Here is a 23805-nt window from a genome sequence, read left to right as displayed (position 1 = left end):
CAAAGAACTCTTAACTATCTTTCTTAGGTTTTGGAGGCAGTACAAATTACATAGGAGTGCTGAATTAGCTAGTAGAATTGCACTGTGTTTAAATACTTGGAGACATCTTCAACTGGTTGAGCTCCACTAACTTCAAATAAGCCATGTAGATTTGTACCAGCTGAAGACATAGTCTTAGAAATCATGTTCTTGTATTTACAGATGTAGAGTTGGATCTCAAAATATTTCAGTTCTTTATAAGATCTCAGACTTGCTGAGTGACCTTACGCAAGTCACTATGCCTTCAGGCTTTTTATCTCTAAACTGATGATAAGAAAAATTTAAGGCTTCTTCTCCAGGGTATTGCAATGTATGCTGAAATGAGGACAATGAGAGCCATATGGATGGCTATTAAGAATAATTATTGGTAAGTGCCACTCAGGCTAACCACTGGCTTCTAAGTGAGCTACAGTGGAGGTGCTGGCCATTGAACATTTTTCTCCCTCTAACACCCCTCACCTGCTCATGCTTGACATTAGGTAGGAAAGTTAGTAAGGAGGTTTCTTCAATTCTATGTTCTTGTTGTTTAATAACAAAATAATAATTCGGTACCAGGGAAGAAACATTATATCCTTTTTGGAGTAAATCGTAGCAATATAGCATCAATACAAACATATCCTATAGTCAACCAATTAAAAATACGTTTCAGAATATTTAGATGTTGAAGCCAAGTATAACTGTGAAGAGGAAAAGCTATAACAATATTAGTTAGGAGGTGGCAAATATGAGACTAACAACTGCCCTTAGGGTATGTGAAATACATTGGGACTGTTAAGAGACCCTGTTTAAGTCACAACAAATACTCATTGCACAGAATGGTTAGTTGTATAATTGCATATCATTTTTCAGGTCTAATTCGCCTGCAAGAGCTCATCAAAGCCCCTTCTAGATACAACATTAAAATCAAAATCCGCCAGCTGCCCTCTGGGAATAAAGATGCCAGGCCTTTACTCAAGGAGATGAAGAAGGGCAAGGAGTTCTATGTGATATTTGATTGCTCACATGAAACGGCAGCGGAAATCCTTAAGCAGGTAAGGGGAAGCGGGTGAAAAAGCACGACATTCATTTTGTATCCTGAAAGTTGTCAGCCTCTCTGGTTTTCATTTTCTGGGAAACACAAAAAATGAATGCGTTTATCAATTAGGACATAGGCTTGTTAATACCAGGGACAGAAGTTGTTACAGAACATGCAGCAGCATCTGAGCACTCCACAAGACTTAAGGGCTTCACAGAGCCATAAGTACCAGCAGCAGTATTGATGTCTGAAGAGAAGCCCATAGATATCCCGCAGAAGGAAATATGCATTTCTTTTTTTAATACTTCAGGTTCTGTTTGACTAGGAAGATTGTTGCATTTATTTTAGCTTGTCCTGGTTTAATCAGTATGGTTTTTATGTCTTCTCCCACAAAAAAAGAAAGAGCTCATTTTGGAGTGCTTAGGGAGCGGCTCACATTGAGCTATTGCCTCCACAGAGGTTGCACATCAGATTCAATGCTGACTACAGTAACAACAGGGCATTAATCCACTTCAGACAAGAGCGTAACTCTGCATTCACTTCCCTGTAACAAAGAAGGATTTAGTCTGCTGGCACTACCTAATTACATTTTAAACTCTGGTACAGCAAGGAGATGGAATGAAGGAAGTATCAGAAGAAAAACATATCCTTTAAAACAGGAAAAGAGGCTATTGTGCAAGGGTTGACATAACCCTGACCTAAATGTGAGAGTTGGACAGCCACACAAGGCAAGGACAACTGCCACAAAGCCTGATGTTAATGGGCTGGGACATTATCAGGACCCCACAAAGTGTGGTGCGAATTAGAATTTACTCTTGTCACTTACTGTGTATTTCTAGACAATCAAAGTCTAAAGCACTGGCTCCTGCAATTCATTGACCTATAGACAGTAATACCAAGCAAGTAATGCATTGTGAATAGAATTTTCCTTTTTGCTGCAATTGTAGATATGAGGGGGTGTTGGTTTTACTGGCAGTCGGTCTAATGGGTAACACTGATCCCAGAAGACCATCAGAGAGGTTCCACTGATCTCAGTGTACAGATACGGGCTGTCCCATAAAGGTTAAAACCTATGTTTCCAACCCAGAATGTTTTGCTGAAATATTTAATTATGCAGAGCAGCATTCTGTACCAAAGTAAGACAGACAACTTACTGGTTGCATTAGTCTGAGGAGCCTGAAACCATCTTCTCCAGACTGGAGAATCTTGATCCTGTGAACACAGACGTGCAGGATGGTGTCCTAAATCAGATGCAACACACCTGAGAACAGCATACAAGTTCCCATGAGCTGGTAGAGTTAGATTTATTGCTGTCAGGAAAGTTGGCCTGTACTAAATTTTAGGGTTTTCTTGGTGCAAGTTATATATTTAAGCTATAGCAGGGACAGATGCAGGCATGATGTTGGGAGTGTGAGGGAAGAGCGAGGGAAGGGTGCACAAACATGCAACTGCTCTCTCGTGCATGGGGAGCACACTGTAGCAAGCAGCATTAATTGGGAAGGGGGGTGGACAGGAGAGCTGCTGTCCCCTCACTCTGCTCCCTGTAGGGCTGTCCAAAAGCATTAAAACATGACAGCAGGAACAAGCTGCTCCAAAATGAGATATGTGGGGGAAGAGTTAGACTGACAACATGAATTTTCAAGGAAGTGCAAGAAGAAAGTGCAGATGTCTGGCACACTGCAGGAGGCACAAAGCTTCAAATATGCCAGGCTGAGTATGGAAAAAAAAAAAAGAAAAATGACCTTAGTGTCAAAAGAAGAAGAGGAAGTGCTAAAAGATGCACTGAGGCAGGGCAAAGTGGCAGAACGGTTTGTGTGGGAAATGGATCAGGGAGACAACTGACAGGCTGCAGATACAGATAATGCTCTCCAATGCCTTAAGAACTCAGAGAAGGATGGTGAATGGCAGTGTGGAAGAAAACAGGAAAATTAAGAGAGGTACACCTGTGGGTCAGAGCTGCGGGAAAGGAAGCAACATAAATATAGGCTAGAAAGAAAGGGAAAATGGCTTTTATATGAGAGAGTTCTGTGGCTGAATCTAGATGCTGGCAGCAGTAACTCAGGTGTTGAAGTTTCTCACTGTCAAAGGCAGCTATGAAATGGGAAGGTGTGGAGGGCTCTGAATTCACGTGTGACATCTGATTGTAGGTTAACTACATGAAGTACCATGGTTCACGTTCTCATCACTGCACACAGAAACCCCTATATAATTTTACACTGACTGAAAACAAGATATGAAGGAGGATATTATAGAAATTATTTTAAGGAAACTCTGCAACGTTAGTAGAGAATATTTTTTACTTTGTAAATCATCCAATAGATATTACAGGAAAAATACATAGTATTGTTAAATTATATAAGATTTCTAATAGGAGTAGGAATCAGAGCCAGCAGTCACTTAAACCTGTTCCCAAAGCAACAATTTCTTGTCTGCCTACTGTATTTACGATGATGTTTAGTAGCCCATGCAGGAGAAGATAAATAAAGGAAGAGGAGATTTGTAGAGGGTTGGGTGGTGGAGAGTATTTTACCGATTAAAACTGCAGCAGGGTCACAGAGGCACATAGCCACCATTGCTTATGCTCAGTTCCTGTGTCCTCCTCACTCTCTGAGCCTGCACAGGTTCCCCCCCCAAAAGCTTTACACAAGGGTCTGCATTTCCCCCCTTCCAAGCCCAAGGGTGCCCCCTCTGCACCAGGATCTGCTCCATCTCCTTTGGACAATCCCCAGCCAAAGTGGGCAGCATCCCTCACCTCCTCCAAGCCTTTGGGAGAGAGGCAAGAGGCCACCTCTCACCTGCTGCAGCCACATTTCCCTGCTACGGGGCAGCGAGACATACCACCAGCAGCACTTCTGCTGCCACCCACCAGCCTGCCTCTGAGCTGAAGGCACAGGCAGGGAAGAAAAGCAGCTGCTCTTCTCCCAGTGGTGCCTGTGCTGCCGGGGTTGGCAGCGGCAGCACTGGCTCTGCAAGTGGGGGCTGCTCGCACCAGTGCTCGGGGGGCACTGGCTGTGGCACAGCTTGTTTCCCAGGAAGGGAGGGCAGGGGATGCCTAAAAGCTCTTTCTGAGAGCAAAAGGATTATGAAATTGGGAAATTCTGTCCTCAAAGAGTCAGCATATGGAGCTGGTTTTGGGAGTGTGGAGCCACCTGACCCAGCTGCATTACCGGGCTGTGGGACTAGGGGAAGTGACCTATTCACTTGCCTCCTTCAACCTTGTATTGTTTACAAAACAGCACAAAAGACAGATTTCTTCTCTTAAATGAGACTATCTTTTGCTTATTTATAGCTTCAACTAAAATACCATTGAGCCACGCTTCTTCCTTGTGCACAACAAGAACAGGCGAATCAATAACCTCATTTAAACAAAATACAAAGTCTGCACACAGCTGAATAACCTATTTCCTAAACTCACACATTTTCCCCAACCAGCTTAATAAGGCCTGGCCCTCTCATCACCCAGATCTGGAAGGAGCAAGAGGAAATTGTGATTATTAATTGCCGCCTTTTCCAATAGTCACTTTGACTCTTCTCTCCATATTCCCTCACGAGGGTCAGTAACCTCATGTGACTGGTACGTGGCAGCTAAAGGAGTTTTCCAGCTCTGTTGCCTGTACCAGGTAACCACCCAAACTGGCAGCTCTGCTGCCTGAAGTGACCAGCTCCACAGGGATCAGGATATTCTGAAATTACTTGAACCAGAAGGTTATGCCAGCAGGGTTTTGAAACAAGATGTACTACACCAGCAGAGCTGATGGAAGAAGTTGCAGCTGGTCTGACACTCCCATAGTCTACTTGGAAATCTTGACTGCTGGAGTTTTAAAACTCATGAAGTCTGGACAAATTTTCTGACAAGGAGAGAGATCTAGTAAAGAATTAGAAGCCAAAAGCAGAAGATAAGTGCAACTGTGGTTTCTTAGGGTAAAAATGTGATCTCCAAAGTCCCCAGGGTGAGAAGCAGGTAGATACTCAGCTCACTGGTTCTCCTCTCTCCTACTCATTTTATAAAGGGGTTTTGCTGGGAAGACGTCCTCTTCTGGCCACCTAGTTTCTGCTGAATGGCATCAGATGGCAAGAGCCATAGGTGAAGACCATGGGCATGTGTCAGGGGTAATTCACCCTGAAATTTTGCAGTGCACTTCAGTTCCCAAATCTAACTGTAGGTGTCCATAGAAGTAAATGTGGCCTTTGCCTCAGAAACTTTATTCTGAGCTTGGAAGATACAGCAGCAGAGGCTCTTAGTCAGAGTACCATCTTTTGGGGTCCTGGCTGTGTAACATCATAGCTGCACTATGCTGAGACCTCTGCTTTGCTGTTCTTGTTAGCTGTGCTGTCTAGATGAAAGCTAAACTAGTTACATAAACTTGCTCTTATAGTTGTTCCTCCCTTCCTTGGAAGATTCACTGCGTGGTGCAAATGCAAGCAGACTTCCAAACTAAAAGAGTGCTTTCAGTCTTGGTACTGTGAGATGATGTCCATGCTGGAGTTTGAAAGGTCATGCTGCTGCCCGAGCTCCCTGGTATCTCTTCAGGAAACAGAAGGAGCCAACCACAGTTGACTGGGGCCCTGGGCCAACACATTCATCCTGCCCTATTGCTATGGCCCGTGTTCCCAGCTGGACTCCAGTACTAGCGAAGTATTTACAGAATATATCTTGTTTCTTGAAATGGCTCATGTCCATGTTGGAGGAACTCTATACCACTCCAGATGGACCACTGCTGTGACTGACTGGGATGCAGATTTCCAGGGAGTTAAGTCATGTCCAAGTAAAGCTGTGTACATAGAGTCCAGGGAAGCACTGGAAACACAGTATAAACCTTTTATATCAAACACTTGAGAGGCAAGGAGGCAGAGGGGCTATTATTCGTTATGGTGTATCTTGCTGATCTTAGAAAACAGGGGTGGTACTAATTAATTGGATAATGAAATGCATTCATTTAATGGTCATGAAATTAAATAATAGCATGAGTGAGGAAAATGCAAAGTGAAAGCAAGCAAAGTATTTGATGCAGTTCCTGCTAATATGCTTCAGCACCATTCTGGTTTCAGCCTTCCTTGAAGGAAGACTGACACTAGCTCTAAATGAGGTGGTGATTTTTTTACAAGATGAAGAAACATAGGCTGGAGCTGGGATATGACTCAAGCCAGGAACAGGGCACCCAAAGATATTTACAGACATAAGAAAGAATATTTTTATCCAGTCTCTATCCACTTGCCATATATATTTTGACCACTGGTACTTGTTCAGATTCACATTGCAGTTCATGACCCATAGCTGAAAGTACAGGTCTGCAAAAGACAAGGCCCAAACATCTGATCTGAAATGGATAATTAGAGATGGAAGTCTCTTATCTCATTTGCCAGGATAATCCATAACCAACCAATATGTGAGTTTGGCTGAAGAACAGATTTTATACAGGCCAGGAAGGGTAGGAGATCTGCAAGGAGAATGCAGAATATTTTAGCCTGGTTTCACTAGTTTACATTCATCTAAGTTCCACATTAAGTAAAAGCTGTTATTATTTAAATAGGACATTTATATCAGATGCATAATTATTTAAATAATTACATGCAAAGTTATTTAAATAGGAAAGTGTAATGAAATCTCATTCTAGTTTCTTATGGGTAGCTATATACACATAAACCAATCTTGTTGCCTTCCCTTCTCTCTTCTGGGCTGCTCTGCTCATTTTCTCTAGTGGGGAGGACACTCGCTCTGTGGAAAGAGCCTGTGCAGCTGCTTTGCAAGGTACTTCAGAGGTGTCCCAACCTGAAAGGAGTCTTTGATCCTACCATGCTTCTATTATTGTCTCGCTCCTGGTAGTTCCTAGAAGCTGCAGTCCCTGTATCTGCTGTGTTGCAAAAACACGACTTCTTGCTGCTGAGAGCACACAAGTGCAACTCTCCTATTTACACAAGTAGGAGCATCTGAGTCATTAAGGCTTGGAAGTCATTAATGCTTTGGGGTCTTCAGCATTCCTCTTGCTTTTGATTTAACTTGTCTTCACCTCCTGTTTTTCTAATGCCATCCTCCTGAGTGGGCATTTGGTACTGTCATCACGTCTTCCTTCACTGGGAATTTTACTTAGTGACTATGTTACCCTAAACGATAAATAAGTTATTACAAAGTCTTTACAATCCATGAATAAAAAGCTCCCTATTTAGGTCAATCTACAGATCTAACATGTCATAGCAATATCTAAGTGCTATATAACTGTTAACTAATTGCCTTAATGATTGTTAGAGGGGAGGACAACCAGTTAAGGCTGATCCCGTGACCAGCGCTAAGGGACAGGGCAGAGCTCAGTGGCAGATCATGGCCCAGCCTGGGACAGATCCAGCTTCAACTCTTATTCTTTAACCAGACAAGAACATTAGTAATGTGTGTGTGACACTTACAAGCTCTCCTCCAGCTGCCTGTAGCTGGTATCTTAAATGAGTAATCGTTAATAGAGAAAACACAAAAGCAACATGTTGATTAAGCTTTCCTGGGCTGCTGCAATACTTTCTGTGGGAGAATTTCAATGAGCGTCTCTCATGGAGCCCTTGGGTGCAGGGTCCTTGGCAAATCCATGGCACCCCTCCAGCAATTGTCATCGTGAACCTGTTTCTTGGTTGTGGCAGATAACACTGCTGGCTGAACCTTGCTTTTTACATGCAACTGCCTTTAGTTTTCAGGGGTCTGGGTTCTGTTTTGTTTTCAAAGATAATCCTGTAGCATGACTTTTGAAATCGTTATTATTCACAGGTATATGTGTGTCCTGCCAGCTCTGTTTATAGCACATTACTTGGGAATCAATATTATCATAAAAAGTTTTAATCAAAAACGTGTTCAAGAGGCAAACACTCCTCACAGGCCACTGCCTTTGGATTTGTGAGGAAAGCAATAACGGGGCTACCTTGGGTTGACTAGCTGGATAATCAGTAGCAGTGTAGCTGCAGCAGCACAGCTAGGTAACGCTTCCCAAACATCCAGGCTACACACTTTATAATCATTCTACTTAATCTATCTGTCTAGTTAATGTAAAATTGTATTTTAAGTCATTATATGGCTTAGCATTGTCCTGGTTCTCCATTGTCTTACTATTTCTACACAGGCAGATTGCAATTTATATCTTCTGATAACAGAAGTGCAATGACATGATGTCAGCACTTCTATCTCAAGCTAGTATTAAAACTGTAATGAATCAATAATCTGGGTATTTGGATCCTCCTATTTACATTTATTAGTATGATCTTGTGTTCATGCTAGTGTAACACCATGGACCAACTGCAAAATTCCTGTGGAGGACCAAATAAATTTAGACATACAGAGGTTTACCTGGGCTCAAACCACAGTTGTATAACTAGTGACTGGTCTGTGCCCCATATGAAGCAATTGGGTTATTTCAATACAGTTTCAGCTCAAAAGAGGCCTGCATCATAAAAATCCCAGCTGGCATCTCCTTCCCATAGCAGGGACCTTAGACACCGAAATCCAACGGCTCCAGGGAGCACAGCTGAATCCAGCCAGGTCAGCTGGGAAACACAGCACACAAAAGTTTCCATTGATGCTACCATATATCATTTTCTGTGCGTAAATAGGGAATGAACATCAGTCTCCAGGATTGCTAGATTGCTCATTTCTACAGGTAATGAAATAACTCTAAGAAATGGAATAGAAGAGGATTAATAAAATAAGAAATAAAAAAGGCAATTTTGACATGTAAATTCAGTTGAGCAGTTCAATAAAATACTTGGCTTCTGGCTTGATTTTTAGTGGCTGGAAATGGATTGGTTGTTTGTGATTAACACTGAGCTGTTTTTATTGTCTACTGCAGCTTAGAAAGTTCAGGTTCTTTCCTTTTCTTTATGTGAGGAATTGCCATACACAGTCACAGAACTGAGTTTCAGAGGCTTTTGCCATGAAAGAGAATTTTGGCAAGCCAAATCACACTATTTTTCCCTGTCTTTCAAACAGCTATTCAGGCACTGCTAAAAGTGTCCTAAAATACTATTAATAGCAGATGTTTACATTCCTGTGATCAAGACTGAAAAACATTTAACCTTTGTCTGTGTTACTGTCATGATAATGAGTTCTTCAGTAGTTTCCTAGCTCATAATTCCTCCTCCTCTTCACAAGATCCCAGAGAGGGCAAAATGCTTGCATCATGTAACGGCATGCATGGACGCAGCAACAAGTGTAGGTGATACTGGTCTGAAACTGTATAGCATCCTGTTATACACCATCAGAGGTGTTTTACTTAAGCATTCCCAATGATTTTTGGAAAGGGAAAAAAACGCATTCCTCTGGAAGTTTCCTGCAACATGAGGGCTGAGAAGAAAAACTTCATCCTCCTCTGCCTGCAGTGGCCAGTCAGTATGCATTTAAATGCCATCCTTACCTTTCAGACCTCCAAAAGGTCTGACTCTGGAAAATTAATCCAGACCAGAAATCCTTTCGTACCAGTTGTTTTGACAGCTTCCTCCAGACCTGCATTCCCCAGGTGGAACAAAAGGCATTTATAGAAGCTTTCTTCTTTTTGTTTTTCTTGTTTACTTCAGTGAGCACTCACCGAGTGTCTTGTTCTCACATGGTAACGCAGAATAAAAAACCCTGCACCTAAGCACTTTTCCATACAAATTCTGTTGTCTGCTAGCAAATTCCTTTTTAACACTTCTAAACTGCAGACTAAAGAATTTCATTTTTAAAAAATCAGCTTCTTGTTATCACTAGTAATTTTTCTTGTCCTAGAATTTTTGCAATCTTTAATCTCTTTCCAGAGCAGAGGTGATAAAAATATAATTTAAATACAATAGGGTATTTTTTGCTCCTGAAGAAAAATGTAGGTTGTATTGTAATCAAGTTTTCATGACCTGTAACATATTGTTCCAGATTAACCCATGCTTTTCAAAAGACAGTGCAGTACACTGAAAGCATCCAAAGTAAAGTACATTCACCTTTTAATCTCTTTCAACAGATTCTCTCCATGGGAATGATGACTGAATACTACCACTACTTTTTTACAACACTGGTAAGGAACAGTAAAGATTTGGGGGTGAATTTTCTCTGTTGCAGAAAAGACAACTAGAGATTTCCACTTTTTCTAGGTCTTGGTTACCATTATTCAAGGAAACCCCTGGAGAATGAGTACTAACACTCCTTAGTAATATCAGGACTCACAATTTTGTAAGGAAGATGTTTCGCAGTGTCTGTTGGGCTGGCTAACAACTTAATACAATGAAAATTAATTGCAGTAGTATGCTTAAGGAGGAGCCATTGGTGCAGGTGGATCAGAGTGAAACAAAATAATGAATAAATGGCTTTGCAATGGAGCCGAGGTCAAGCACTGCAGCCGGTGCTGTCCATTGCTAAAATGTTTAATTTACTTATAAAAACAAAAAATCACCTATGTATAAAATAACTTGGGAAATTTTATAGTAAAAGAAAACCCCTAAACTTTCTTTCATGGTACATATCTATGAATACTTTTTTTCAGAACATTTTTCCTATATTTTGACTTATATGCTATATATAAATATAACTCAATCCATACTTAAGGTCCATTTGCATTGTAGACTAGAAAGACAGCAAAGAACCATTATTGCTAGAACAGTCCTAGAGGGCTGGATTATATCATGTGCATCAGCTTATTCTTTATTTCCTTTCCATATACATTTTTATGTGGAAGTGAAAAATCATTTTGAATCCAATAGTCAATTCATTAGTCAGAAATTACTCTCTAGCTGTTTGGAACTTGAAGTAGTAGCTTGAAATAGTTCTCTTCTCTTTGAGGCCATTTTAACATAAAGAAAAACGTGAAAATTTAGGATTTACTGTGGAACTTACAGTTTTATACAATAAACAATACAAGAAACAATCTAACATAAAATAGTAACCACCAACAACAATATGCATGAGATGGTATAGAACACATATTAGAACAAGCAGTAAGCAGTGCTGATGGTATCTTGGCATTGTGGTATTGTAAACGTTGACATTTTGATGGCTACTGTGGTATTAAACCATGACCAACACATTTGTCATTTTACTGACCTGCTGGGATCAGTAAAAAGTTGTTTTGAAAAACAGCTTTTAGGCTTTGAGAAGCAGTTATCATATTCCCACTGCCTGATAAATACAGCTGTGGAGTGTGCCACACAATTATATCACTTAGAATACCCATTATTTTCCTGCCCTGTAAACACCAAGCACTGAAGTGCATGGACTTACTGTGCACTGGCCTGACACATCCATTAGACATAGTGGCAGCAAGTCACCTGAAGAAGGCAAGGCAGGAGAAAAATAGGCTTTATAAGTAGTAAAAGTGTATCGCTCTTGACATCTCTTGGAATTTTCCTTCCCTGAGTTGAGAAATAAGCTTGACATTGGCCAGCTAATTCCTCATGTTGGTTTGTCAGAGCTGTAACACTGTTAGAGGACTGCTATAAATTAAAATTAGATACTGCTGTGCAGGATGGTTGCAAAATAGTGGTGTTGTGGGGAACTGATTTTTTACATTCCAAAAAGCAGATATGTGGTTTGTCATAAATTTCACACAAATTTGGTTTATTCAGATTTATAACTGAAGCGGTCATGAATAGGCTTTGAGGGCAAGCAGAGCATTCACAGGCCAAAAAAACCAGCACTTGAGCTTTGGATTGAAAAATCAAATACAGTTTTGGCCTAATTGTACCTTCTGAACACTTTGCTTTAAAAATACTACATCTGGTTTTGTTTGTTTTCTTAATGGTGATTTAGGATCTATTTGCATTAGACCTGGAACCCTACAGATACAGCGGAGTAAATATGACAGGGTTTCGCCTGCTCAACATCGAGAACCCGCAAGTTTCATCTGTCATTGAGAAATGGTCAATGGAGCGTCTGCAGGCACCACCGAAACCAGAGACTGGCCTCCTCGATGGCATGATGACAGTAAGTGAACAATCACAATGATACAGGGGCTTCTACAGCATGCTTCACAATGCTGTTCTAGCAGATGTGAACCAATCCCATTACTCTTTATTTCACAGTGCAAATGCTAAAGCAGCATCCCCAAAACAGACTTCCTTTTACCCACTTCTACACAGAAGTGCATTTGCCCCATGAACCAATGTTGTACTCATCCGTGTGACTAACCACTCCCGGGCAGCTCTAGAGATGAGTGGCAATTCTCCGTCATGATGCCATCCAGCTAACATCATTCATCTTATTGTTGTCAAATGTATATAGTGCTGCTTCATTTCTCTAATAATGTTCTGTGTGGAGTAAAGAACATAACAGGAAATAAAAACTTTCAGAGCAGGTATACAATTTATAACCTGTAGGGAAAGATATTGTACATGTGGACAGGTAATAGCATTTTTAAATTGGAAAAATGCCCTTTCTCTTAATTTCCATCATCTACAGCAACTCTGGCTTTTAAGATGTAATTTAAAGATAAATGAAAGGTGTCATCAAGCCAGGAAATTAGTATTTCCTCCCTACCAGTCCCCCCAGAAGCAAAGGGAAGAATAGGAGCAATTACATGGACAGTGTGACTCCATTCAGTTTTGCAGGGTGACGGGTTGCCATCTTTTTGCAATATAAGATAATGTATCTTATGTACTGCGTGGAGTTCGAAGTGATATGAAATAGGCTTTATTGCAGATGATTGCAGGGAAAATTTTGACACATCCTAACATCCTGAAGAGAAATGCATTCTGTATGCTATCTCTAGCATTTCAAAAAAATGTTACTTGTTTGGGCAGTGCCGTTGCGCTCACTCATATGCAAACCAGGGGAGAAAGCTGTCCCTGGGAACTTCTGATGTGAATACACAAGACCTGCTAAGGTAGCTATTCATACATAGCTATTCACCTGCATTCACCCAACTGTAAAACTAGGAAAAACAAAGTTCTTACCAGACTCTTATGCTCTCCTTTGTATCTCTATAATCTCTTAGTGTCCTTGATGCTCTGAAACAGCATGAGCACCAAGGAAAGCATCTTCCTAGTTGGCTGTGATCATTTAAATATTCATAGCAAGTTCTGCTTATTCAGTTTGATGGAGAGCTGCAATACTGCTATATTTCATTAGGCAATAAGGCTATGACAAGCTGTACAGTATAAGGAGATCAGGATTACATGTCCTGTTGTTAACTCAGGATTTCTGCCTTCTGGTTCATGCTATATTGTTTGCCCTGATGCCAGCTTGTGGGAAGTCAGCAGGGCATGACCAAGACAGTTTTGAGTTCACGTCCCACTTTATGCCCAGATTGCACACAGAGGCATAGTTGTTCTAATGAGATCTTTGAGTTTCTTTGCAATAAGTTAAATAGAATACAAAAACCAGAAAAACAAGTTCCAGGACTAACTCTTAGTCCCTTTCGTCTTATGCACAAGTACAGACATCAATATAAGGCAGTTTGCTTCACAAAATGAGGTGACCTTTTGTTCCTCTGTGCAACCCCAAGCCCTAAACCAGAACAATATGAGGGGAGAAATAAAAGGCTAAGGGAGGTAATATAACCTCCCAGTTGCTGCACAGCAGGATGGGTCAGTAACAAGTTACACAAGCACAAGATTCAAACAGCCAAGTCTGCTGCCAACGTGCAAACACTGCGGGATGCACCATGTTATCAAGTAAAAGCATCGGTGGTCCCAGATAGGAGTGCAAAGTGAGGTGCACTGAAGCATTTTCACCAAGTATCTCCAGAGTCTCTAGGCCTGGGACACAGGCAGACTGGGACTCGAGTGCTCAAGTAAAATTCAATCCTGAATGCATGTGTCCCCAGTCTAATGTAAAAACCGATCTGAAGTCTATTAACATTGATGGGAATCTTTCCATTGATTTTGAGGGATTTTGGATCAGGCCTTTAGTCTCTGAGTCCACTTGGAACAAGTATCTGTTTTAAGTCACTCGACACTGAGAACAGCTGTTATTGTCTCCTCCTGCTTGCCTCACCATTTATAATGTTTTCAATTTGCTCTGATTGTGGGAACATTGTTTTGCACAGATCCTGATTAGTGTGTCAAGAGCGATTCCTCATCTGCAGTATATTAAGATTAGTTGATAAATTCAGATCACATTTGATTGCCAGCAAAAACCTCCAATGCTGTAAGACTGATGCTGTTGTAATTTACTTAGGTAAATGAAACAGACAAAGAATCAAATCTATTAATTTCCCAAAGGAATTGCATGGCAAAGGAATAAAAAATGGATTAGCTTTGCAGTTCATATAGATGAGTCCAGTTTCTCATCTGCAGAGTTAGTACTTTTTTTTAAGGCCCCTACTTAATTATTCAGTAGCTTTACAAGAAAGGTAAGCACTTCATTTTTATAGCATCCCTGTGCATTAAGTGAAACATGGCTGTTCCCACCTCACACAGTGAGAGCACTGAAGCACAGTGAAGGTGAAGGCGAGATTTTTCTAAAACTTCCTTATGATAAAGGGTGACAGGATGTGCAATCTCAGTTTGAGGCTTACTGGGCATGTTTTTAAACCAATAAAGCCATTCTCAAAAGAAACACAGATGCACAACCAGCATCCAGTAATTTTAGTAGTATTTAGGTGTCTAAGGGCTGTATTCGTCTGTCCTGCCTCAGACAACTAGAAGTTAAATGTATAAGTCCAACTTAACCATCAAAAAAGGCACCTCAAAAGGACAGTTCACCTCTCTCTCTAAGACGGCGTGGGAGATATGGCAGGGGAACAGCCCTGGCTAAATCTCATTGGGGCCATTTCACACATTTGTGCCAAAAGCCAAAACCCTTGAGGGCAGTAGACACTTAGAGACAGTAGATAACTGTCCAGTGGGATACCTACCAGGTGCTCCGTGGGATTAATTTCCCTGGCAAGCAGGGCCTGCCCACCCCTTGGGGAAGAAAGCAATCCCACAAGAGCACAAGAAGAGCGACAATAGGGAGCTAGTACAAGTCCCACACGGGCAGCCCTCCCACATGGCCCCATGCCATGCCACCATGCCACACCAACCTGCAGGCTGGGCAGAGACTGGCTGGAGCACCTGCATGGTGCTTTTGACTGACTCACCTTGAGGTGCTGAGAGTCTTTGGCAAATCCCATGAGGAAACTATAGAAGACTGAGTACTGCAAAGTGCTTGGCCCTAAGACATGCCTGGAGGATGAGACCTGAGCTGCTGTAACACCTGAGACTTCTTAAAACTCGTCTCCATGCCACAGAGCTACCCGTATGCTCCTTCCTGCACTGGACACACTGACCCCTCTCTTCCTGTAGCTACCCAATGTAGTTTTCTTCCCAACATTCACGTGAAAATACTCTGAAATTAGTTGATTTTTTTGCATCTCAGATTTCCATGGAGAGCCCAGTAGAGACCTTTTCCATAACAGTACTCTGAGGGAATGGTTCTCAGTAGAGAAAAGCGGGGACTGGGCACAAAGATATACATTAAAGAAAGCCTTTCTGTTTTTTTCATGCAGACCGAAGCAGCTCTGATGTACGATGCTGTTTACATGGTAGCAGTGGCCTCCCAGCGTGCATCCCAAATGACTGTCAGCTCCCTGCAGTGCCACAGACATAAGCCGTGGCGTTTTGGGCCCAGATTTATGAATCTGATAAAAGAGGCGAGTATAGACCATCTGCTTATGGTCAGCATAATCCTTTCTTTCTTCTTTACTGCACTGGCTTGTGTTGTTGCTCCCTGATCTTTGTCATATGCTATGCTCTGGTTTCTGGCACTTGGACGCCCAATTCCTCCTCACCTTCCTAGCAGGCAAATGTTGATTTAGATACAAGGCTGTGGCCTGCATTCTGGTAGAGACTTTACCTGGTCTCTGAAAAAAAAAACCTGCTAAACAGTAGGTGTGATAAAATCTCAGACTAACACACCATAAGACTGCCCATATTTTTTGTTTGGTTAATGTTATGATTATGATATTATTGTATATAACAGTTGTATATAATTTCTAAAAATATGTGGTAAATAACAACAGCCATTCTAAAAATTGAAAGAAAAGCAAGTCTGTAGCTCTGTCCTTGTTTCACCACTTAATTCCAATTGTTTTGCAGATTGTTTGATCACTAATCAATATCCAGAAAATATTTCAGCCAGTATTTCTAAAGGAGTAAATTGCTTCATGAAGTCATGCACTATCTATCTTATAAGAATGCATCACTGAGCTAGTTTGATCCACAGATGTTCTAAAAAATACACATTTTAGCTGAAATGCCTTCACTCTTCCAAAAGTTCAGTTTTTATTATGGATTTCAAATGGAAAGTTTTCCTTTAGGGAAACGTGTGAAATGAAAATTGGAAATTATGTGGAGTTTCCTATGTATATTTCATCTTTTCCCCCAGTTTTCGTCCATGACAGTGTGATTCCTATCAAAACCACATTCATTAACACTTGTGTAGGTGGAACAGGACCTGTAGGCTGAGGTTGTACCTCAGTAAGTGGTGGCAGCACATTGGGGCATACACCTGAATCCAGAAATATAGTAGGAGCAAACTGAAAGACAAGACATGTGGTGGTTACAGAACATGTAGAAGAGCTGTCATCACCTTCTCCAAACCTTTCTAAGTAAATTTTTTAGAATTGCCATAGGCAGTATACGACATGGTGATTCACCTACACAGAAAGCATTGAAAGTTACTGAAACAGTACCCTCCACACAGGTTGTTTTATGAATTTTAAGGTTTACTTGTAAGCTTCTCTCTTTGAAAGTATAAAAAAAAGCCAAGAGTTACCCCGGTACTCAGGGACCTAACTTAAGAATTAAGGAAGCTTTGAGATACTTTCCTCTCTGCAACACAATCATGGGAACATCCAGAGGAGTCACAGAAGCAGTACTGGTAAAGGTTATTTCTCTCACCCTGACATCAACCATGCTGCATCCAGCTCCCCCACTGGGGAGGAGATGGGAAGAATGTAGCAGGAACAGTAAAAGACAGGAGAAAATTGTCTCAGAAGTGTCTGTAATAAAGATGAACTTCTCCCTCCCTCCCTTCTAATTTGATCTAAGTGGGAACCTTTGCTCTTCTACTTCTCAACCTCAAACTAAATGAGGTAGCATTGCTACTCATGTGATTTCTGGTGCATTTTAAAATAATTATAATGAAATTGAAAGTTAGCAAAAGACTTTGTATCAGTGAACGCACCTGCGTAATTATACAGTGGTGACCTACTTATTTTGGGTGTTGCTAAGTATATAGCATAAGGATACTGAATCCTAAGCCAGAAGAAGTACTTCGACCAAGACTGCCAGATGTACCTCAGCAGATGCACTTCAAAGCTTAAACAGTTATACAGTTCACATTTATCATGTACAGCTAGCTTCTCTTGCGTGGAGTCAGATATGTGAGCTAATCTGATTGTTTTGCAGATAGTGTCTTTCATGGTCAGTAAAACACCGATTTAAATACTCTGAGAGTCTTATCTTCCTCTTTCTGTTGTAACCAAAAAAAAGATGGTTTTTAAAAGTAGAGGATAAGGTTTAATAAGACAGCATTCCATTTCCTGTAAAGGCTATAACAGGTGTTGGAAACTAAATAGCAAATACATTTGGACCTCCCTAGTTCATGTTAGGATCTGGTTTGCTCAACAAGGATAGATGAACTTTATAAATCAGGAATCAAGTGAATAGGTATGGAGAAAAAAAGTCAAGCAGGCAGAATGATATTTGGGCCCACATAAATACAATTTACTATTTTGTGATATTGTACTTACAGTCTGTGAAGCCATTTTACAGACTGGTCTGAAGACAAATATTCTGTACTGCAGTCTAAATAAACAACTTTCAGACAAAGAGGTTGCCTGCGATGAGTCGATGAGTCGTGCAGGTGCTAGAGCTAGAGCTTAGAAAGTACTTCAGTGGCTCCATGGTGGGTTTTTGCATTGTGCTTTAGATAGAACTGGTGATAAGAACTGTAGTCATCTCATTTGCTTTGTGGGCCAATGCTGTAAAACACCAGGCTGATGGTAATAGAAAGGACCTCAGAAGCTGTCTGGAGGTGAGCAGAGGTTAAGGTGGAAAGCCTCTGACTTGTATAGCAGCTCATAGGCTGCTTCTCTCTTCACTCAGCAGATGGCAAAATAATTTTTTTCAGCCTGTCACTGTCCTGTTGGGAAGTCAAGGTTCAGGCCATATCTGGTCCTCAGGTATACACAAGTTAGCTTCTTCCTGAAAGCAACAGGAAAGTGGACATCCTAGGGCAAAATACTGCCTTTTGATTCATGCTGATCTGAATGCATGCGCATTGGAGTCAGTTTCTGAATTTTCAGAGTACACGAAAACAAAGGACGGCTAGTTTAATGTGAGAATACTCCTCTCTCAACCTTAGGATGTCAGGTAAGTGTATCAGGTAACAGCAGCAGAAGATCCACTGCCTATTTTTCTTAATGAACACGACTTGAAGTGCTACCAGCAAGACTATAGGAGAAAAGCACTAACAAAAATGTCTGAGGCTATGGAATAATCAATCACAGCAACAAAAAGAGTAATCTGCTATACTCTAAAGATCTCAAAAGCTAATGCTGATTGTAGGAAGCATTTGGAAATTTGCAGAGAAAAGCAAACCTGACCGAAGCCCCCCAGCCCTGAGAATGGCTTTGAGGTCAGAGGTGTCATCAGCTAGTTCCTGCGAAGGAGGATATTACATAAAATACACCGTCTGGGATCAAGAGTCTTCTACAATAGCTCATTAAGATCTTTTTAATGAAAAGTAAATCCTTGTCAGAAGCTTTTGTCTCTCAGTGACCTGATGTCATTCATATCTAAATGATATTTTAATCTTTTATCCTGTATGGAAGCATTTGCAGAGAGTACATCTTACCTGTGCCCAGAAAGGAAAAGGAGGTCATCGTCTCTCTTCAGAGAGGGAATAGAGAGAGAAAGAATGATTCCACCTTTCCTAAAAGGAAAATGTGTGTAAACATGAAGCAGGTGTTTATAATGGAATGATCAAATTCCCTGGTCATATGCCCTTTAAAGCATGAGATAAGCCCCAAAATAACGATTGTCTGTTATTCAATTATCATCTAAACCAGTGTGAGCTCCCCTCACTCAAATCCAGTAACAATTAAAGAACGACTACATAGTGAAGTATTTCAGAAGATAGAGATGCAGACTTTATCTCAAATGACTTTATTAAATCCCCTCAAACAAAATCACACACACAAATCTCAAAGATTAAAAGAAATCTGAAGCATTTACATCTACATTTCAATTTATTTCAGCCTTCCTTTTGTGGTGTGGCAGTAAAAGCTCTCAAGAATCCCCTGAGCTAAACCAATTCTTTGTGTAGGCTAAGGTAATGACCACAGAAAGCAACAAGATAAGTGGACTTGGTCATTCAGGCACTACCATGTCCATAAAACTTTCAAGCCTCTGTCTCAACTTATTTGTAACAATTCTTCTGAGTGAATATGTCCCAGTTAGACTGGAAAGCCAACTTCATTCAAATGCCTTCAAGCTCAAGAAACTCTTTCCTTAGAATTTATAAAGCGTTTTCCACCCCTCCACTAGCTGATTCCCATTTCTACAAGTAATAAGTGGTATGCCTCATAGAATGTCTCCAGCCTGTAACAAAGACAAGGATTAGTAAATCAAGTCCCTTAAGAAGCCTGCTTGAATTCTCACATCATTTTTCATCGTTAAAGATTAAAATGATACCTGAATTTAGCTTATTTGTATACAGGAAGAGTACTGTAAATGTTGAACACATTCTACAGTTTTTAAAACACCTAGCACTGTGTGACTCTGGTCTGTGGATGACACTCTGCTTCAAGAGTAAAATTAATAAAAAAAAAAAGACATATCCAGTCCTTCCCTGTACAAGAGGACAACTGACTCAGCATCAAGAAATGAAATTATGCAGCAAGGCCATCTCTATTATCTTAGGTTGTTATTTTGCCTGCTTTTTGAAACCATGATGATAATTCATAGTGTGGTACTCTGTGTTTTGATTACATTGGCCATAAATGTTTTTATTTCATGTTTCTTCTTTACAAAAAGAAAAAAAAAAAAAATCCCACCCTTATCCAATATACAGAAGAATGTAACTCCTGGAAGCTTTTCTTCCAAACTCAAGGCATTTAAGCAAATAATAGTCTTGCTCTGTACAGAAAGAGGCCTCTCCATCAGCATAATTGGAAGACAGGGAAACAGGGAGGCATTATAATTTCCAGTCACCACAAAAAGATCTGGGAAGACCTGCACCACAGGAAAAAAGTCTTGACAATCCTCTGAGTTGAACCACTTCTACCTGTAAACTAATGACCACAGAAAGCAACAAGATGGGTGGACTTGGTCAGACAGGGACTACTATGACTGCATATCTTTCAAGCCTCTGGCTCAACTTATTCATAATAATTCTTCTGAGTGAAGATGATTCAGTGTGTTAGTCACTTGCTAACCCATACGTGCCCCCAAAACCAGCTGCATGTCTGCCTCACCTGTGCTGAGTGTACAAATGATTTAGAAACTCCTGTCTGTCCAGAGGTATCTGCTACATACAAGCTTATTCCAGACCTGGCTGATCTACAGTAAGAAAGTAGTAGGTTTCTCTGTTTTCTTACATTTTTGGTGCTGTTTTGCAGCTCTCGGATATTGGTTTTTTTCAGCAAATAAATGTTTAAAAGTTTATATCCTTTAAATCTCTGAACTGTTTGACATAAACCCAGCACTTCAGATGGATGACAAGTTCCTACTCTCTCATTCTGATCCACCAGTGCAGGTAAGATCCCACCAGTTTGTTTTTCTCTTGGCACAGAGGAAGCAAGCAATCTTCCTCAGGACTGCTAGATTTCCTGGGAAGCTGCAGTGCAAGGAACAGAAGACAGAATTATTGAGTTGACAATGGCACGACCACATCCAGATTGATTTTGTCCAAATTTGATGAGCTGACTAACATTTTGAGAAAGGGACAGGAATGCACAAAGTCTTGATTAAGTGGTATGAAATCACAGGATGTAATTTTCAGGGGATTCTTGATAATAACTAACTAAATCTAAAACAAACATAGAACATCATTGGAAGAAGAAAGAACTGAAGATTTTTCATTACAGAAAAAGTACAAATTTAAAATAAGACAGAAGGGAAAGCAATCCATCTGGGGAGATATTCATCAATTCTTTTAGGTTAAAAATGGCAGCATCTCCAAACAAAGGAGCACAAAACATCTTGCAAGAGAACAGAACATTTCTTTTGTTTCATGGTCTTTTATTACTACCAAAGTCAACATGTATGAGTATTTTCATGGGACTAAAACTTTACAGAACGAAACAAAAAAAGAAGTGAGCAGTACAAGATTCTGGATGTTAGAAGACCCAAGAACTCACCATCTCCCCTGCTGTCTGAGGAAGGATCTGTGTGTCAGTCACCCAATGTATCTGCTGCACAGAAATCTCTATGCACATGACTGGGGAAAGATGTCAATATTTCAGCTCCAAAACATAAAATAGCATCTCTTCTGCTGCATCTTTGTCATTGTGTTTTAGTGTTGAGTCAATTACAGCATCTATGGATACTGTCTGCAGTTATTCTCTGGGCTCTGATGCTGCAAAATTTAGTTAATTCAAAGAAAAGCAGTGATTTACTTTAGTAGGACTTCTCTCACCAGATAATTTGATATTAGGATTTGATCCACCCTCATTAAAACAAACATTTTTCTTTGTTTTACTTTGTAAAAACTTACTTCTTATGCATGAAATAATGGATACATTTCTGGTATAAGTCTATAACTGTCTGTTACTTTGAACTGAAAACTCTTAATTAAAAGAGCAAACAAAACAACTGCTAGACTTGCATCCCATTATGATTTATTAAGAAATAAAGGTCAGCTTTCCAAGAAGATAATGTATGGCTAAAGTTAATGCCAATAGGGATTCCTATTCTGAAATCAAATTTCAAGTGGAAAATCACTTAATTTATGGAATGATCTATGCACAGATTGCAAAATAATGGTCCTAGAACTTGCATACTAAGAATAAATACATACTGAATTGATAAAAAATTATCTGAAAGGTTCTAATACTATGATATCTAAAATCAAAACAAGAAATCTGACAAAAATATTATATATATTTTCTTCCATTCCATTTTCACTTTCTTAAATATTACCTGGAAAGTAGATTTGTTTATAAAAAAATGAGCAAGAATTACTATAAAGTGATTTTTATCTGAATATATGGAGGATATTTTGATATTTGCTACACAAAACCTTTTTTCAGAACATATTTTATATGTCCTGGGCTACTAACAGTGCTCATCATTTACTGCACACTGATATTTTCATTTAAGTGTTAGTGCATGGCCTACATTGGATGATATTTATTTGTACTGGAAAAGCTCCCAGGAGCCCTAGTCACATCACCATTGAGCCACTCACTGTGCACAGTCTTTGCTGCAAAGAGCTTACAAGATAACTGTTAAATGCAGATGATTTAGGTTTTGGAGCAGTGTACTCCCATTGAAACAATCTGTTCCTCAACCACACAGCCTCCTACTCACTCATTCACAGATTTGCCAGCACTTGGGTCCCATTATCTCAGGTGGAAATGACACAGTGAAGCACCACATGAAGCCCTGACAGGCCTCTTGTAATCCATGTTGTTCAAGGGGTTGATGTCACTGTAATAGGACAATAGCTCATTTGGGGAGAACATTTCCCACTCAGGATGATGGGTGGGAATGCCAGAGCTTTGGCTTTGGCTCCTGGCTCTGCCACGGACTCTATGCAGCCATGAGCAAATCACTTCAGGACAGCTCCAAAACCTGTGCCATGGTTACCTGATAAGGCAAAACTGGTCATTGCTTGGTAGGTACTTCCAACATGCTGACATGATCAGGCTGTTCACCATCCATGCTTGTAAGTACCACATCACTCTAAAACAAAAGCAGTCGGACCTGAAATGTAGGTGAAGAAGTCCTGTAGCTGGAAATGCTGTGATTCCCCTCTGTAAAAGATGGATGACAGCTTTTGTGTAGTTAGTGTATTTAGTCTGTTAGCTGTGTGGAACAGGATTTCTCTACATACTGTCTCACCTATGCAAGCGGTATCTCTTACAATGGGATCCCAGTCCCCATTAACGCAGTAGTGTAAATTTATGTTTCCAAGTTCATAGTCAACAGTAATCCCACCCAGACACTTCAGTGACAGTCATGTTCGTGCATGGTAAGATAGATTCTGCTTTTACTAGGAAGAATAACTGGCAAAGTTTGACCTTCCCTTCTGATTCTTCACGCCCACTCCCTCATCTCTGGTATTGATATAAAGCAATCTGGTAGGTGTAAGCTTTACAGGAACTCAAAGGCTTTTCAAACATATGCTCTGAAATGAATTCACCTAAGCCGTCATCCTCAAGTATTCAGGGTTCATTTGTCAAATTTGTCACACCAAAAACCTTTCATATCACTACCCCTGAATGTCATTAAGCTCAGCCACTGCTCTGGAAATGAGTGTTCTTGAGTGGCTCACAGAACAGCCTGTGACTTTCCTCAGAAATCCCCCTTCTCTATTTACCCACCATTTCTCTCTCTTGTTTCAAGGCAGGGGTGTTCTCAGTCTTATTACAGCTGCCTAAACACCTTCCTAAGAACAAGCCTCCCTCACACCTTCTCTTTTCATTCCAGTGCTGCTTAGTAAAAGCCTAGGACTGGAACAGTCCTGGACCTCTTCTGAGTACAGAGACTATGAAGCATCATGATTTTCAGTGGGGTAGATAAAACCCTGTAATGGTGAATGCTGAAATTCTTTTTATTACATCTGTTGTGCTAGATTTGGACCAGGATAATGGAAAAGTCATACCCTA

At 40.5% G+C, this 23805-nt stretch overlaps 1 protein-coding gene across 6 annotated transcripts in view; it reads left to right on the top strand.

Moving 5' to 3' along the window:
- GRIK1 (glutamate ionotropic receptor kainate type subunit 1) overlaps window positions 1-23805 on the top strand; it is a 172809-nt gene that overhangs the window by 104254 nt on the left and 44750 nt on the right. For all 6 annotated transcript variants that reach the window (XM_030019954.2, XM_030019951.1, XM_041124867.1 and 3 more), the window contains exons 4-7: window positions 889-1070; window positions 10015-10068; window positions 11796-11969; window positions 15475-15618. In XM_030019954.2, the coding sequence (XP_029875814.1) occupies window positions 889-1070; window positions 10015-10068; window positions 11796-11969; window positions 15475-15618 (554 nt within the window). The remainder of the gene's footprint in view (window positions 1-888; window positions 1071-10014; window positions 10069-11795; window positions 11970-15474; window positions 15619-23805) is intronic.

The sequence above is a fragment of the Aquila chrysaetos genome, chromosome 7, assembly GCF_900496995.4.
Source record: "Aquila chrysaetos chrysaetos chromosome 7, bAquChr1.4, whole genome shotgun sequence".
In the NCBI taxonomy this organism is placed as follows: domain Eukaryota; kingdom Metazoa; phylum Chordata; class Aves; order Accipitriformes; family Accipitridae; genus Aquila; species Aquila chrysaetos.
This window is presented reverse-complemented; position numbering and strand designations above follow the sequence as displayed.